The sequence below is a fragment of the Pterocles gutturalis genome, unplaced genomic scaffold, assembly GCF_000699245.1.
Source record: "Pterocles gutturalis isolate BGI_N339 unplaced genomic scaffold, ASM69924v1 scaffold4978, whole genome shotgun sequence".
Classification (NCBI taxonomy): domain Eukaryota; kingdom Metazoa; phylum Chordata; class Aves; order Pterocliformes; family Pteroclidae; genus Pterocles; species Pterocles gutturalis.
In genome coordinates this window covers 138,484-154,491 of record NW_010125430.1, presented here as the reverse complement: position 1 = coordinate 154,491, position 16,008 = coordinate 138,484, and the positions used below count along the sequence as shown (strand labels likewise).

General features: G+C 42.2%; 1 protein-coding gene across 1 annotated transcript in view; it reads left to right on the top strand.

Moving 5' to 3' along the window:
* LOC104465497 (mineralocorticoid receptor-like) overlaps positions 1–16,008 on the top strand; it is a gene marked incomplete at its 5' end in the record, with an annotated part of 85,197 nt that overhangs the window by 37,486 nt on the left and 31,703 nt on the right. Inside the window, 2 exons of the mRNA XM_010078562.1 lie at positions 14,934–15,260; positions 15,673–15,817. Coding sequence (XP_010076864.1) covers positions 14,934–15,260; positions 15,673–15,817 — 472 coding nt within the window. The remainder of the gene's footprint in view (positions 1–14,933; positions 15,261–15,672; positions 15,818–16,008) is intronic.

Sequence of the window (16,008 nt, the reverse complement as noted above, 5' to 3'; positions counted from 1 at the left end):
AGCGTCGAGAGGTCTGTACGGTGTAGGACTGCAATCCTTCCCTGCCTCGGCTCCCGTGTAAAACGCTGCTGAGACTTACTGGTACTGCTCTCCCCCAGCAGTGAGAAGTAGGTTGCTGAAATACCCTTCAGATATTGAAGGGAAATAAAATAAATTTCACCTTGCAAATTACATAGTTCATCGCTCTGTCTGCAGAGGCTGCCTGTGAAATCGGAGCCTTGGGTTTGCATATATTTACATATGTAAGACATTTCATGCACAAGATGCTGTGTGTGATTTGAGGTCTTCACTTGCAGATATCCTTATTTTTTTACACATTAAAATAGTTCAATAGTCTGAAAATGAGATTAAATGAGAGAATCAGTAATAAGATACAGTACTTCACCTTTTTGCCCAGCTTTCCATTTTCTGTTTAATAACTCATACTAGTAGGGATTTAAAACTGCGGTATTATTTTTAGATACTGCGGCTTATGTGGTTTATATTATCGTTGTGCCTATCTTTTTGAGAAAAAGAAAACAATAGGGAGAAAAGGAAGATAAAAAGCCCACAATTATTAGAAAACTGAAAACCGAGAAAAACTTAAATACAGCAAAAATGTATACTCTTGGTTTTCTTTAAAAATTTCTACTGTCTTTCTACTAACCAAGATTTCATAAATTTGAAAGGAAAAAAACCCCTGTGTGTTGGAAATGACAGCACTTTTGTTTACATGTATGCTAAACTTTTATTTTTCATTTAAACTTAACTGCCAAGTATTTTGAAATGCCCTTTAACTTTAGCTGCATCTTTATTTGCATTTATTATTTAGCATTTTCTTCTGTGGGAATCTAGTAAATTTATTTTTTTTTAGACTTGAACAAAAGCTGAGACTTTTACCAATATATAGCAGTGTATTACAGTTATTTGTGGGTTTTGTGAAGCAAAACCTCATGTTGTCCATTTTTCTCGCATTTTAGCTGGACAGCTTACTTGTGGTACCTACCGGTGTCTAAGTTATCATTAGTACTGCTTCAAAGAATGTTCTTAGAATTTCCTAGGTGTGACTATTTCAGAAAACATTTGTGTTAGATAGAAATCCATCAAGTTCTGCGATGGTGTTAAAACCTGTGCTTTCTCTTAGCAGAGAAGCGAAGCGCTGATTTGCCTGCTTTTATTTGCATGTACGGCGTATTGATCCCGAGTGAGTCGTGTAACCTCAAGGCGTAGCCTGTAACCGCGCGACCTTGTGCTGTGATTGTATTAGGTCTCCCAAATTGTCTCGTGGGTGTACTCCTAAGAGGGCTCAGCAGGGGAGTTCATGCTGGTGACTCTGCAGCAGAGGACATCCTTCTGCCTGAGCAGGGCCCGTTGTGTTTAAGGCGCTGCTGCTGTGCCGCCACCCCACGCCTTGTGGATATATATTAAACAACAACAACAAAAAAAAAAATCAGTCCTGTAAGGCGCTGCTGCTGTGCCGCCACCCCACACCTTGTGGATATATATTAAACAACAAAAAAAAAAAAATCAGTCCTGTCTAGGACCTTGTAGGAACCAATTTGTTCAGCAATTAACTTTTCCTACTTCTCTGTCCATCTTCTTCCATGTTATAGGATGCTGCTCTCGATGTGACCCTCTAACTTTTCAAGTGAACCATCCTTAAGAGCAGTGTAGGTAACGATCAGAACAGTCGCTTGCCATAACTATTAAGGAACTATTTGATGTTAAAAATGCAGAATTTTCAAGACGGCTGGTAATGTCAGGCATCAATTAAAAAACTGCATTGAAAGTGTGTCCTTGTACTTTGCATTTTGCTGATTTTTTTATTTCATGTGTGATGGCAGCTGAAGAGGACGCACTGCAGTAGTACGACAGCACACAGCTGGCATGCAGCAATCCTTGATCAAACTCCTGATCAGGTTCATGTTCTCAGTCCTCCTTTGTTTTTTTTAAGTTTTGCTGGTTTCAGCTCTGCCTTCTGACGAGTGCCCAGCTGCCAGCACTGTTTGTCTTTCCTGCAGGAACAGCCTTTCAGGCTTTTGGCACGGGTCTGCTGAACTCCAGACTTCCCTGTTTTATCTGCCGGACGCTCCATCGTACCATTCACGGCGTAACACCCTTGGTTACCAGCTTCACAAAGGAGCTGCAACTTTTCTGGGCTCCTGCTGTGGGAGTACATGTCCCATCCTGCCTCGTGTCCCCTGGCGGCACTATCACGCAGGCTCTGTAGGGTTTTGTCCAATTTTAGTGGGATACAGCACCAGCTGTACGGGGCTCAGAGCTTGTTCTTTCCTGAGCTGTTCATATTCTATACTTGGTGTCTTGTTTTGGTTAAAAACACAAAACCTTCTGTTGGTTGTCAGGGCTCCAGCTTTCACTTCCAGGATGCTCCCAGGGTAGGTGACATTTGTGGCCTGCTGACCCCCCTTTTTCCCCAATGCCCTGGTACACCGCTTCACTGTCTCGTGGGGCATTTACATTTAACAACCTGTTTTCCTGAGATGAGTTGCTGTTTCTCTTTGTTGCTCATAAAGATGCATAAAAGCAAGTAAGCCTGTAGTGCTTCTGTTCATTGCTTTGTCTCATGCTGGAGCAGAACAGAGTGCTTCAGCCTTTCCAAAATTCATTCTGCACAACTCTTGGTGATGTTTTGTTTTTCCCTGAATCACCAAATTATCATGCTTCCTTCCACAGTGCGCTAGGTCCATATCCTTTTTACTGGTCCCCACAATAAAAGATAGTCTCTGCTACGAAAGCATGCCTGTGTCTCCTGTTCCTCTTTCCAGAGCCCTTCTGAAACCTCTCCCTGTGGTCTGCGGCGGGGAGTTTCCATTACTCACTTCCCCATCGCTGCGAGAAGCTGTAGGAGCAGGAGGAACTTGTCCTTGTAGCTTCTGCTGAGCCGTTGCTTCAGAGAGTTTCCACCTGAGTAAGAGGGCGTGAAGATTTTACTTGCCATGTCTGACCCAACCTTGGCCAAAGTAGAATGTGGTTTTTGTTGAAACCCTTGTTTATTGCCTCCCTGCGTGCTGTGGACCAATTTTGTGATCAGCAGTCTTGAACACTTGATGGGTAGGGACAGATTGAATTTCTTGGTATTGTTTAGTCCAGAAAAAGGCTGGAAGGAAAGTTGAAGAGAGGGACCAGAAGTGTTGCTTTAGCAGCGAGCGTTGGTAAAGAGGAAAAGGAGATGATCTGCTTTCCATGTCTGAAAGCGGGACAAGAACTACTGAGCAGCAAGGAAGATGCAAGTGAGGAAATGGAGAAGTATCTGTTAATGTAAGGCCGGGGAAGCGCTCGAATAGATAGTCTGGGAAGATGCGGAGTCTGTCACTGGGTGTCTTAAAGATCAGATAAAACAAACATTGGTCAGAAGTGATGAGGGTACAGCTGGTTGTGGTCTGAGCAAGAGGATGGGTCGGGCAGCTGTCCCGGGTCTCTTCCAGGCTGTGATTAATATTAGGTAAATGTAGTCAAGCTGGATGATCTGTGCCGGGGGGGGAAGTGAAAATGTTATTTTTGTGTAGAAAAAGACTTTTTAGATTTTTGACATCACTGATTTTCACTGAATGAGCTATTCTGTATCTGTCCTCTGTGACAGTATGTTTTGAAGAAGCAATGAAGCTCAGCCTATGCAAGTCATGTGCTCTTTCTTCTGACATTGTGTTGCTTTTTTGATTGTCTGCTATTTCACAGGTTTTAAATTGACTCTAGAGTTGTGGTTTACTCCAGGAATGTCACAAGGAAATTTATTCAATCACAGATTGTGCCTTAGCACGTGAAACTGTTGTTCTTTCCCCTTGTCCTCACATACATACTTTGCTTCAGAATTACCTTAGTGACTTGTATTTTGTTTTGAATTGTTTCCTTCTTTTTTTCCACCACTTCCCAAGTGTGTGCCTTTCTATTTCTGGTACCTGTGTTTTGCTAAAAGAAGTGTGAGAAGTGGCAAGGATACCTGGCTCAAAAAGCAGACTTTGGAGTTAGATGTTAGTAGAAAGAACAAGCCCCAGCAGGTTACGAAGGAGAAGCTGAGCACGTTTAAGCCTTAGAAATACACAACAGGCACGAAGGTGGTGTTTAACCAAGAGGAAGGCAAGGTGATGGCACCACTCGGAGCGTTTCTGATCACCCAGTACCACACATCTTTCTGCAAGTTAGTAGCGATGATCTGTGTGCGTTTGGGGTTCTTCACTCTCTGTACACTGCAACGTTTTATTAATGGAAGTCTTCTTCCCTGCCCAATATCCCTGCAGAAGATGCAAGAGGAGGAAAACTGTAGAACCTGAGCTCACAAGGCTAGTCCACCCCGAATGGAGAGTAAGGGGGTTTGTCAGTAGGGAGCAGAGGAGATACTGATGTGAGGCAGCTCTCCTGCCTCCAAAACTGTGCAGTTTTCATACTGGGAAAGCTGAGGAAACTTCATGTGTGGCTTCTGGGTCTGCACAGGGAGCAAGCCCGTTCAGGCATGTCATTTAGACATCCCCAGAGAGAGGCACATGTCAGTTTTAGTCATTACTGTCATTTCATACACAACCTCTTCAACTTCAGGAGAATTTAGAAATGTGCCGTGCTGTCAGTTACAAAGAGATACTCAGCCTCGTGGTTCGGCTCATTCATACGGGTTATACTGCAGAGCTGCGTTTTCCCTGGAAGGTGGTTAATACGCCATACAGGGAGTTTCGCTAATGTTCAGGGTGATTTATTAACACAGGAGATTGACATGGTTATATTCCTCTTTTTTTTTTTTTTTTTTTTTATGACTAGTCATGAACTGAATGATGAAAAATATGGTGAGACGACTGCAGAAGACAAACAGCCAGCTTGTATTTCACAGATAGCGTTGCCGTTCCGGGAAGCAGGGTAGATGTTTTCTAGAAGATGAGGGACAGAGCAGCAGCACTGTATGTATTAGAAATAAGGTCATTGGAGAGACATCTGAGTTGATAAAAACTGGGAATATGGAAATCATACAGGTGAGGAGATGAAGTATATCACCATTTTTTAATTTTTTTTTTTTACTTTGGAAGAATATGAGTGGGGATGTGGTGTGTTTGATGTAACCAGACAGACCACAGAGGGAAGTGCAGCACTTACCAACCGGAGTTCCAGTAACAGTAGTGCATGGTGCAAGTGCGAAAATGAAGCATTGAAAGCATGGCACGCTCTTCAGCATGAAGTGGAAGCGTGAGCACTCAAGATAGGGGATGAGAGGTGCTGCAGCAGAGTTTGCTTATTGACGCTTTTGAAAAAACTCTGAAAAGCTTGTTGAGTACCTGTCTCCAGTGTAAACATGAAGAGGAAATTTTGCCTGCAGTAAACATCTATAGGACTGTATGGGGACAATGGAGATGGCTTAGTGTTACAATCAGGATGAAGGGCACATAAATCACGAACAGGCTTAGCATTGGGTATCAACCCAAATAAAAAGCAGGAGAGAAGAGCTGGATGAGGAACGCCTGCAGAAGGTTGGATGGGAATGGGTTTCTTGGGAGGAAGGTTGTCGCTTGGCACAAGGCAGAAGCCAGTGATCATAGCCAAGAGCATTCAGTCTGGTACAGTGGAAGATTTCAAAATCTGTTCTCCAGAGTTTCCCTAACTTTCTTTTCAACCAAATTATCGCCAGTGCTAGCAGTTCAAGCTGCTGATGTTTCATCGTTGCAGGTGTCTTAAGAGTTGTAGGCGACAAACTGGAACTGCAGGTGACCTACTCTTTGCATTCATTGTTGGTGTTTTGCTGCTAGTCTTTAAATCTATTTGATGAATAGGCAAAACTACTGATGCATTTAGCAGATAACACAAAAATCATTGAATTTGCCACGCATTTGAAGAATGAATAAATAATCAGTAAAATATGAGTTTTGGGAGCATCTGAAAAGGACTGATTAAGATTGGCTTTCATCAACATTATAATTTTCTTTTGTAAGCTTTTTTTTAAGACTTTGTTTATTGGATGATTTAAATATTTAGTAAATACATTTCTTTTGAAATTAATGAGAAGCACAAGAGGGAATTTTATGTACCAAAAATGTTAACTGTGGGACTCTGTTATGGCAGTTTGGAATTTTATGTGAAATATATGTGGGGGAAATGTTCATACTTTAGCCATTTTTCATTAAAAAGCTTTATCAAAAACAGCTTGATTTGATTTTTAACAGGAAACCACTAATTGGCATTTGGTAAAAGTTGTTCCCACACGGGGAGGAGTACCCCTATGAAACTGTTATTTTTTCAATTAATTATCACTTGGAGAATTGCTGAGAAACAAGCAAATGTGTTAGACATTTTCCCTGACAACCTAAATATTCCTGTAAAATGCACTTTGGAACTCAGCTTTCTTTTGTCCGTTATTCCTTCATGAATGCATAACCTGAAGCTCGGCATGGCTGGAAAAGGGATTAATTCCTCCTGTCTCTTACCCAGACCCTCCCCAGCTCCTTCCCTTCTTGGTTGCTGTGGACATGACTGTCCCCCTCATCAGACAAGTAGGTGACCTGAGCTTCATCATTGTGTCAGACCTCAAAATACAGAAGATTTGATCTGGGCTTTTTTTGAGAGGTAGCCGTGATGGCTTCTGTGCCGTCTTTGCAAGGCTGCTCCTTTTATCTGTGCGAGCAGATCTCCATGGCTGTGGATCCGCAGTGCTGGATCCTGCAGAGGAACCGTGTCTGTTCAGGAGATGTGTGCGAGCACTGTCGTGAGTGCCACCTCCCTATAGGTGTTTGTATTTCACTGCTCAGTTTCTCTAGCCGTAACTGTAATCAGAAGGAAATGCAGAATTCTCATTAAAATATGAGAAGATTTCTCATTAAGTGGGTGCGTAATTAGTTGAAAATAGCGTTCTCCAAGAGTAGCTGTGAGTGGTTTGCTGTCACACTGCAAGGGCACCTGAAGTGGGGTCCTGGTGAGGGTCAGTTCTGGGTCTACAGATATATAAATCTACAGATTTGGAAATTGTCCTCTGTGGCCAGAATCGGAATTCAAAAGCATCTTCAGTTCTCGTGTCTGAAGCCGACAGGATGCCATTTTCAGTAGAGTGCAGAGGGTGACATTGAGAAAGGTTTGCAAGAGTGAAATACCGAGAGCAGCTGTTCAGAGACTGCCGTGAAGAAAGAGACATGGCTGCCGGATGGTTGGATGGTAAATTTAGAGTTGGTGATGTGAAATTGTTGCAAAAAGTCAGCAAGTCTTGTTTGATACCAAGGCATTATTCGGTTCTTGTCAGAGCTGGCAAGGGTGGGCCTGATGGCTGTGTCTGCTCTTCAGCACTGCTGGTCGGGGTGGTGGGGATGGGCAACCTCGTGAAATTGTCACCTATGTTCCTGTGCCCATACCTCTGTCCTTGCTGATGGGCACGTGTCTCATCTCTTCTTGAAGATCTTCAGTGTGGAAGACTCTGCTGTGTCCCTTAGTAATTTATTGCAGTTTTCCCAGACTTTACATGTAGAAAGGTTTCCTTAGCATCTAAGCTGAGTCTTCCTTCCTGAAATTTCATATCGTGGGCCTGAAAGAAGGTGAATACAGACTAGAGACTGCCTCAAATTTATTTTAGTGTAGAGAAACATTAAGAAGCACATGGTACCAGTCTTTCAATATAAAAAGTTGTGTAAAAGAGGGGACAGGAATTATAAGTTGTTCTCTATGGCCACTGGGGGGAATGATGAAGAGAAATGAACTTTACTGCAGAAAAAATGATGCAATATAGGAGATGCTGGGGGAAAACTGAGTGGTTAGGTGTTGGAGAAGGATGGGGGGATATTGCGGAATTCCCTTTGTTAGAGATGAATGAAGTACTGGGGTGGGCAAAGTATAGTTGGTCAATGCACAGGGATAAAGTGCTTCACGTATATTATATATATATATTCACGTATATTGTTCCTGTGCTTTACAATGCTGTCCTGGAGCAGTGGTGCACTGCACTGTATAGGAGAATCTGTTCCAAACAGAACAAAATGCCAGCATTTCTGAGATTGTCATAGAGGCAAGCAAAGTAATAAGCAGGAAATTAGTTACAGTCAGTTTTATTAGTAGTTTAAATCCAACTAGAATAAAGAACCAAAATATGTTTAACACAGTGAAAATATTGTACAGTTCTGTAGATGAAAATGTGCTTTAGGTGCTCTTTCATCTGTGGTGTACCTCCCTTTTTGGTAGAGGGAATGTGAACCAAGAGCAGGAATTGCATTTATGGGTGTGCCTGGAGCTTTGCAGGGTCTGGCTGAAGGCAAATAAAATCTGAGACACTGATAGATCAGGCTTTATGTATGTCTATTCCTTGTCTTTAAGCTGCCCAGTCCTGTCAGATTGAAGAGTTACGTATTAATTAGTAAGCAGTTGTGACTGATGGTGGCAATGCCAGACTATCTCATTATTTCCCGTATGCCTCCCATTTCATTGGCTTTGAGCTTACTCTCCAATAAAAGCTTGCTTCTGCTGGTGGAGGATACGAAATCAGGAAACTTTCATTGCTTTTTAATTAAATTAAAAATTCTACCTGTATAATGATTCCTCAGGCTCATGGCAAGTGATACCGTTTTCTATCACATTCTGTCTCCGCTGGGTCACAGCTGTCAGAAACAGATTTCAAATTTTATTTTGCTGCGTGAAGGCGGGACCTTTATTTTCTTTCTCACCAGCTGCAGTCTTCCCTTTCTTTGTACATTCAGACAAACTCCTTTGGTCTCTTCAGCATGTCCCAAATGCTGTTGCAGAAATCACCCTTGAAAGACAACTGCTGTGCAAGAGCCAAGTCCTTTTGGTAGTGTGTCTTACATGACAAATTTAATCTTTTGCTCTTCCTTTAACTCCCTGCACAGCCTGTCCCTTGCTTCAGTAGCCGCTTTTCATTTGCTTCCTCCCCTTGGTCTGTCCAGTCAAACTGGTGACTCACCCACTGGTACGCGTGTCTCCCAGGTGTGTACCTGAGCCTTCCTCTGATGCACGGGACAGCGCTCGGGGTCGCAGTTAGAGGTTCTTCGCCTGCCGCAGCTCTGTCTGAAAAGCACTGGTTTCCTTCCCGAAGTGGGGCCTTGGTTTATGGAAGCTTTAGGGTCCTTAGCTGGTCGATTTCTGAAGAATAAAGGGTGTATGCCTGAAGGCAGGTTGTAGAGCGAATGGGATGATACTCTAAGGTCTTGTTTGCATTATTGATTTTCGCTTGATTCTGTGCATTTACGTGTGTGTGTGTATATATATATGTAAAATGTCTGTATTATTATCTAGAAATTTCTCAGCAAAATCTCATAGCCATTGTGCTAGACACTTAAGTGAAAAAATGTCTGTACCAAGATAGCTCAGAATTTTCATATATGTCAAGATACAACAGATTTGGGGGAAGGGAAGCACTATTTGCGGTAGCAGTAAAATAGCTAATGAGAACAGATGTCAGCTCACTGAAGTAAGCGAGGCAAAGGCACCCGGCAAACATGATGAAAAGATTTGGAGGAGGAAAAAGTGGCGTTTTGATGGAACATTTGTCTGTACAAAGGCAGAAGCAAGTGACAAAGTGTGTGTGCTTAGTGAGGGCTCAGAGGAGAGCCTACCCCGAGGCTGTTGCGGCTGCCTCCAGGGGAGGGTTGGCAGCATGGTCCCTTGGTGACGCTGGTGCAGCAAGGGCTGGAGGGAGGAAGGTGAGAGCTGTTGAGGATGGGAAGGAGGTGGTGGTGGTGGTAGCTCAGGTGCAGAGTTCGAGCAGTGAGGTTGGGACCTGGGTGGAGGAGCTCAGGTGTTGGGAAAGCAGGCGTACGCTGGCATGGAGTACGGAGCCGCCCCGTTAAAGGTTGTCAGAGATGGTGGGTTTGAGGGAGGAAGAGGATTTTGATGATTATCCCAATTTATACCTTGTTTGAAGTGCATATAATGATTTTTTCCCCATGTTGTCTTTTGCATGTATTTGCTCAACTTACCACTTTCTCTTCTTTACCTTTATCTTTTTTTTTTTTAAAAAAAACCTGTCACTTTCTGTGTTCTGTGTCCATTTTGGTTTCCCCTTTCCTTCTGCTGATGTTCTCTGCTTTACACCAGGGGTAGCGTATGTTCTTCTAATCTGCTGTTGATACCACTTACTGGTTCAAGTATGTTCTGCAACGTGGATGAAATAAAGACCTGCTGGGTCCAGAACACTTTGGTCCTGGCTCCAGCAGAGCTTTACATGTAATAAATAAAGCTCTTAGTCTTCTATATGATGCTTTAGCTATGCAAAGAATAATTCATTTTTGAGAGGCAGGAAGCAGGCTCCGAATATAATCTTTTACAAAAAAAATCTGATTCCAGGGGATTATCATTGCAAGTCTTGTAATTCTCTACAAGTTCTCTACATAGAACTAGGATAATTTTCTAAACTTCAGATTTTGCTTCAGAGCACTGGATGCCAGCATGAATTTGCAGAGCATTTTAGATTGTTCATTTGCTAAATTTGAACACTGATACAATTCTGCAAACAAGATACTACTGTGTTATAAAACAGCTGAGTTAAATCATAATATTTATGGGTTCTTTTATCTACTGTTGATGGCGTTTTGTTCTTTGGCATTTCTTTAACAATAATGGTGATGAAAATTATTAATTTTTAGCCCATGAAAAATAGTTGTGTGGCATCCATAATTTAATTCATGTGTATTCCTTGGGGACAAAGGAGTATAGATTAGCTCTTTCTAGAACCAGCGTGTATAGTATGTGTAAGTTTACTGCGGTATTTTTAAAAAGAGCGTATAGTAGCTTACCTGTCTTGTAATTACCCTAAAACCTCAAACTTAACATCAAAAAAATGAGGAATGCCCTAGATTTATAGTTGATGTTCACATCAATTCATAAAATAATTTACGATAGGGTCACATCCAGTTAATGTCCGGTTATTTGACGCACAGCAGCATTCCCTGCTGCAAATGACCAGAAACCTGTTCAGTGTTCTACAGATCGCACAAAAACTTTGCCTATCGCTTCCAGAGGACAGGAACTGCCATTTGTGGTCAGACTTGTGGCTTATTTATTCCTGTTATACTGTAATTTCTTGCTAGAGCTACAGGGGAGGCCTGTTGGACATCCCTTTTTAACGTCCAACTTTGGGTGACTTTTCAGATGCTTTACCTTATTTCATTGTTGTTCTTGCACCTTACAAGACCTTCTAAAATGCTTATTCCACAAAAGTCATGTCAGATATTTAAGGTGTTAACCTCAGGTATATCTGCAGTATGTCTTTCACTATTGTTTGTTTTTCTGCAACTATAACTTGATTTCAGATAATTTAAAAATTCCGGGATTATAATACGCTATCCTGGCTGCAGTAACGTGGAACAGGAGGGGCAAGAAGTCCTGCAGCTAGAGATAACAGGCAGTCACTGGCTTTGCAGCCATTTGGATGAAGGTCTTGTCCTAACCCAAAACAGGCTCCAGCCTTCAGCTTTTGCCATATAGAATGCCCCACGTGTTCCCCATCCTCTGGTCTGCGTGGAGAGCCTGTGATTTCTCGAACATCCCCACGCGGCAGTTCTGCTGAGCGGCGTTCACCCACCAGCTCCAAGGTGGCTTTGTTGGTTGTAGGGTTGGTATTGCAGTTAGCGAGCGAATGTGAAAAACAACTTCAAAAGACCGACTTTGTGGAGTACGTACTGCTCAGAGTTTGTATTTAATCTTTCGTTGTTGGTTTCTGTGGGAGTTACCCAACCAGTTGAGCTACAGTACTGGCCTGGAGCCAAATGAAAAATACAGTTTTCTTCACTGTAAACATGGCTGGCAAGCAGGGATGTTTTTCTCAGCTTCATTTTAAAGGCATTATAAGGGAAGAAAATGAAACTAAAACATGTTTTTGTGCCAGTGTTATACATGGAAGAATGTGATTTCTTTTTTCTTTTAATGAAAACTCTTAGAATTATGTCTTAATAAATATGTAATCAGTTATCTGTGTTGCTAGATACTTGATGGAGTTGGTAAGCCAATCCGTTTCTTATTCTGGTGTAGTTATGGCGAGAATGCTTTTTTTTTTTTTGCCTCTGCAAACATGAAAAATATGTAAAGTTCTTTATTTTTAGTCTTGTTTTGATAACAGAAAAAAAAATAGTGCCTGATAAAACTTGTAATGGCAAACTAAGCAATGGCAAACACTAATCTCTATCCACTCCTTCAGGCTTATTTTTAAACTCTCTTTTCAGTGCCCAATAGCTCTCTTAGCTTATCAGGTATTTTGCTGAATTTGGCCATCCTTGCTTTGCTTTTGGGATTTATTTCGTTGAAAAATGTGTAAGTTCAGCTTTGCCTTTCTAAGATAAAGGCAAACTATATTTAATGCTCACAGTGATTTCACCAGGACGTTGTCATGTTGGTGCAACCGCACCAGATGGGGAACAGCAGCATTTTCACTGACTTTTCAGAATTAAATTTATCAGAGTTGTCTGATTTGCCTGTAACTCTCTCCATTTTATTTTGCAGAGTGAGGAAAAAGCTTGTTTAACAAAATGTCTGATCAGCTGCTGCTTTGTAAAATGACTTTTTTGGGTCCTAGGAACGGAAATTACATCTTGAAGAATGGATGTCAGCATCCATGTGACTTGATGCACGGGAGGATGAAAAATCCTTCAGTTGTGCTTCATTGTTTGAATGAGCTTTTTTAAGAGTTTTCTAATAGAAAAGTAAGAAATACAGTTGGTAGGGACTTTTATAAGGGTCTTTTCATCTGTCCTGTCTCTTGGGACAGAATCAGCTGCAGTGAAACCTTTCCTGATAGGTACTTGTCTCGCCTCTTCCTTATAACCTCAAATGGGAGCGGTTCCTGTGTTCCTGTGTGATCTGTGCTAATGCTTCAGATAGTTGTGAAGTTTTTGCTAAGTATATGTGGATAGTTGAACAACAGAATTTTAATCTAAATTTTATTAGGGACAGCACATTTTTGTTTGCATATCTAATCCTTTTATTAAAAAATTCAACCCACCTCACTTCGTCTGGATGTTTGCAGGCATAGAGAATTTCAGAAATTGCTGAAAGCGGGTGTAGGTGCTGTAGGTGAGTTAATGAAACCGTGTCCAGCCCTCTGAAGGAAAAGTGATGAAAGTTACACAAAGATCTCTGAAGTTCTCTGTAGATCTCCTGAGTGATTCTGGTGCTGAAGTCAGCCAGAATGATCCTTCTTTCATTGTGTGACGGAACCGACACAAACACGTTCAGATTTTGCACGTACCGGTCGGTGCAGTACGTGCTGCAGTGGCAATGAATTGTGTTCAGGTTCTGAAGATGATAGTCAAGGAGCAGCTGTTTGACTGGCCACCTTCAAGATGTTGTGTATGAGTGGTAACCCTGCTGTTTTCTATAGCAATGTCCCATGTTTACCCTAACAAACAAGCTTTTTGTTTGGATCTTGGGATGAGCCAGCTCCTCAGAGTTCAAGGTGCTGTCCCAGCGAGGAAGTGTTGAAAACAACAGGCTATTGTTGCAGTTGGGTGTGCGTTGTCCTGGACCCTGGGCGTCTATATCCTGCTTCACAGGCGCTACGAGCTCAGTCGCGGCTGCTGGCAGCCCCAAGTTCAAGGAAACACTAAAACACTGATGGCTGCTGTGGCCAGCAGTGGGCTCAGGGCAACAGCGGCTCTGCTGTTGAGGAGGGCTTTCCTAAAACATGGGGTTTAAGGAGTTTGTAGAAGAGTAATGAAGTAGTCCTGTGGATCTTGGCGGGGAGTTTTCTGCACTGTAATAAGAGGAGTAGGAAGAAGCACATAGAGCAAGCTCTGAAAACTTCCCAGGAGGCAGTGACGTGGCGTGCTGAGCTGGAGTGGAAGTGAACATCTCGATAATGGAGGGAGGAGGTGGAGGTTGGCCAGAAAGGATCCCGAAAGTGCAGAAAAGATGCTATATTTAAGGAAAGGTGCAGAGAGGAATAGATGATGGGGAAAAAACTCAAGAAGACAGACTTGGGACAGGGCGTGCACTAAGAAGGGTGTTTGCAGTAGGATTCTAAGAAGGAGTGAGACAGACTTACATTTACTGGTGCTAGTAGAGGGGATGTTGAAATAATGAAGAGATAGGGAGGTAAAAGTCCAGACAAAAGTTTTTTGCTGTGTACAAAAAAATAAGAAAGACTGTATTTGAGAGAAGTTACTCTGAAAGACCTGCAAACATTTAAATTTAGTTCATTATTTGTTGATTTTAAAGAAGGCAACCCACAGAGCAATGGCTGGCATTTCTGAGTGGAAGCACACTAACATTGCTGTCTTCGAAGAATGCTTAGTAAAGAAAAGTAGGGAGAGTAGCATTAAAGAAAAAAAGAAAAGGGGAAAAAAAAGGGAAGATAAATCATTAGAGAAATGTTGATAGCAGTGTGAAAGGTGTTACACAAGGCTCGGTGTTTTTTCTTTAGCTGGGTATTTTTAGCGTTATTTCAGAACCACTCAAGGGGACGAAGCTCTTACAGAAGTATCAAAGCAGCAGAAGCAAAGGGATTTGACTAGCTTAAGCTGTTCAGAATGGATTGACTGCATTTCCAGTTGAGACGCAGCCAGGGTGGGCACTAGGGCTCAAAAGCTTAGTAGGGCTCCAGGTCTGCTAATTTTAGGCATTGCCAGGGAGATTCCTTTTGATTACCAAATGCCATGGAGAACATGAATTGCAGACTTGGGGGAGGAGGAGGGGAGAAGTGACTCATTGAAGCTACAAAAGAAACAAACTTCTGAAATTTTTAATCAGTACCAACCACAGTAACTAGGATGGTTTTATGCACGTCTGTATGGAGACAGATACTGGACATTCTGTCACTTCTAAAAACATACAGTAAACAGTGAAAAGGAGCTTATGTGTCTTTTGGTCCTTCTTCCAGTACAATGACCCTGAGGCATTTCTTGAAGTCTAGGTGATTTCTGCTCCCGTTTCCCTTGAGAACTTTGAGATCTTACTTCTGCTTCCATTTTCTGTAAAGCCAGGGTTGCTCCAGCTTTCTGTACTGACTTGAGTCTTGTGTTGCTTTATTTTCACAGCCCGGAAGTCCAAAAAGTTGGGGAAATTGAAAGGGATGCACGGGCAGCGGCAGCAGCCGCCACCCCAGAGCCCTGAGGAAGGGACAACGTACATCGCGCCCGTGACTGAGCCCTCTGTAAACACAGCACTTGTCCCCCACATGTCTGCTATCTCACCAGCACTTACTCCCTCTCCTGTTAAGATCCTTGAAAGCATTGAACCGGAGATCGTGTATGCGGGATACGACAGTTCGAAGCCAGACACAGCGGAGTACCTGCTCTCCACCTTAAACCGCCTGGCTGGCAAGCAGATGATTCAGGTGGTGAAGTGGGCAAAGATACTTCCAGGTAGGACCGCGAGGCATTTGGTGAAATTTCTGTTGTCTTTCTTTTAGCTTAATGAACTATTAGCCTGACAAATGGCATCTTTGATATGTGGGCTGTGTTGAAAACCCTCGCAGGGGGGTGTGAGATGAACATCTGAGAGAAGATTGTTGGGTTTTTGATTTATGTAATGTTTGTTTCATATGTCTGTGATCGATATTTTAAAAGATTTCATTTTGAATAATAGCCTGTAGGAAGAAAACATGTTTTGTCACTGGAATGAAAAATCACGGTTTTGTGTTTTCAGAAGTATACTTTGTGGGATTGTTGCTCATTTGTTGATAATAGAAGAATAATGAGTGATGTATTCAGCACTGGTTTGGCCAGCCCTTGTGTATCAGTATAGTTCACTGATATTTTCTTGTTTGATCTCTAGGATTTAGAAACTTGCCTCTCGAGGACCAAATTACTTTAATTCAGTATTCATGGATGTGTCTGTCATCGTTTGCCTTGAGTTGGAGATCGTACAAACATACAAACAGCCAGTTCCTCTATTTTGCTCCAGACCTGATCTTCGATGAGTAAGTATCCCTTAATGGCCCTTTTCAGTGCAAGCTGGAAAGGCTACCGTGTCTTTATTTGGTTTTCAGGCATACTTGCAGCCTAAGAAAATTTCAGCTAATCCTAGCTTTAAAAGTAGCTTAAATTTGTTTTCAGTGACTCAGTTTTCAATTGGCGAAGCTTTAATACCACCATCCACTTCTCCTTATGT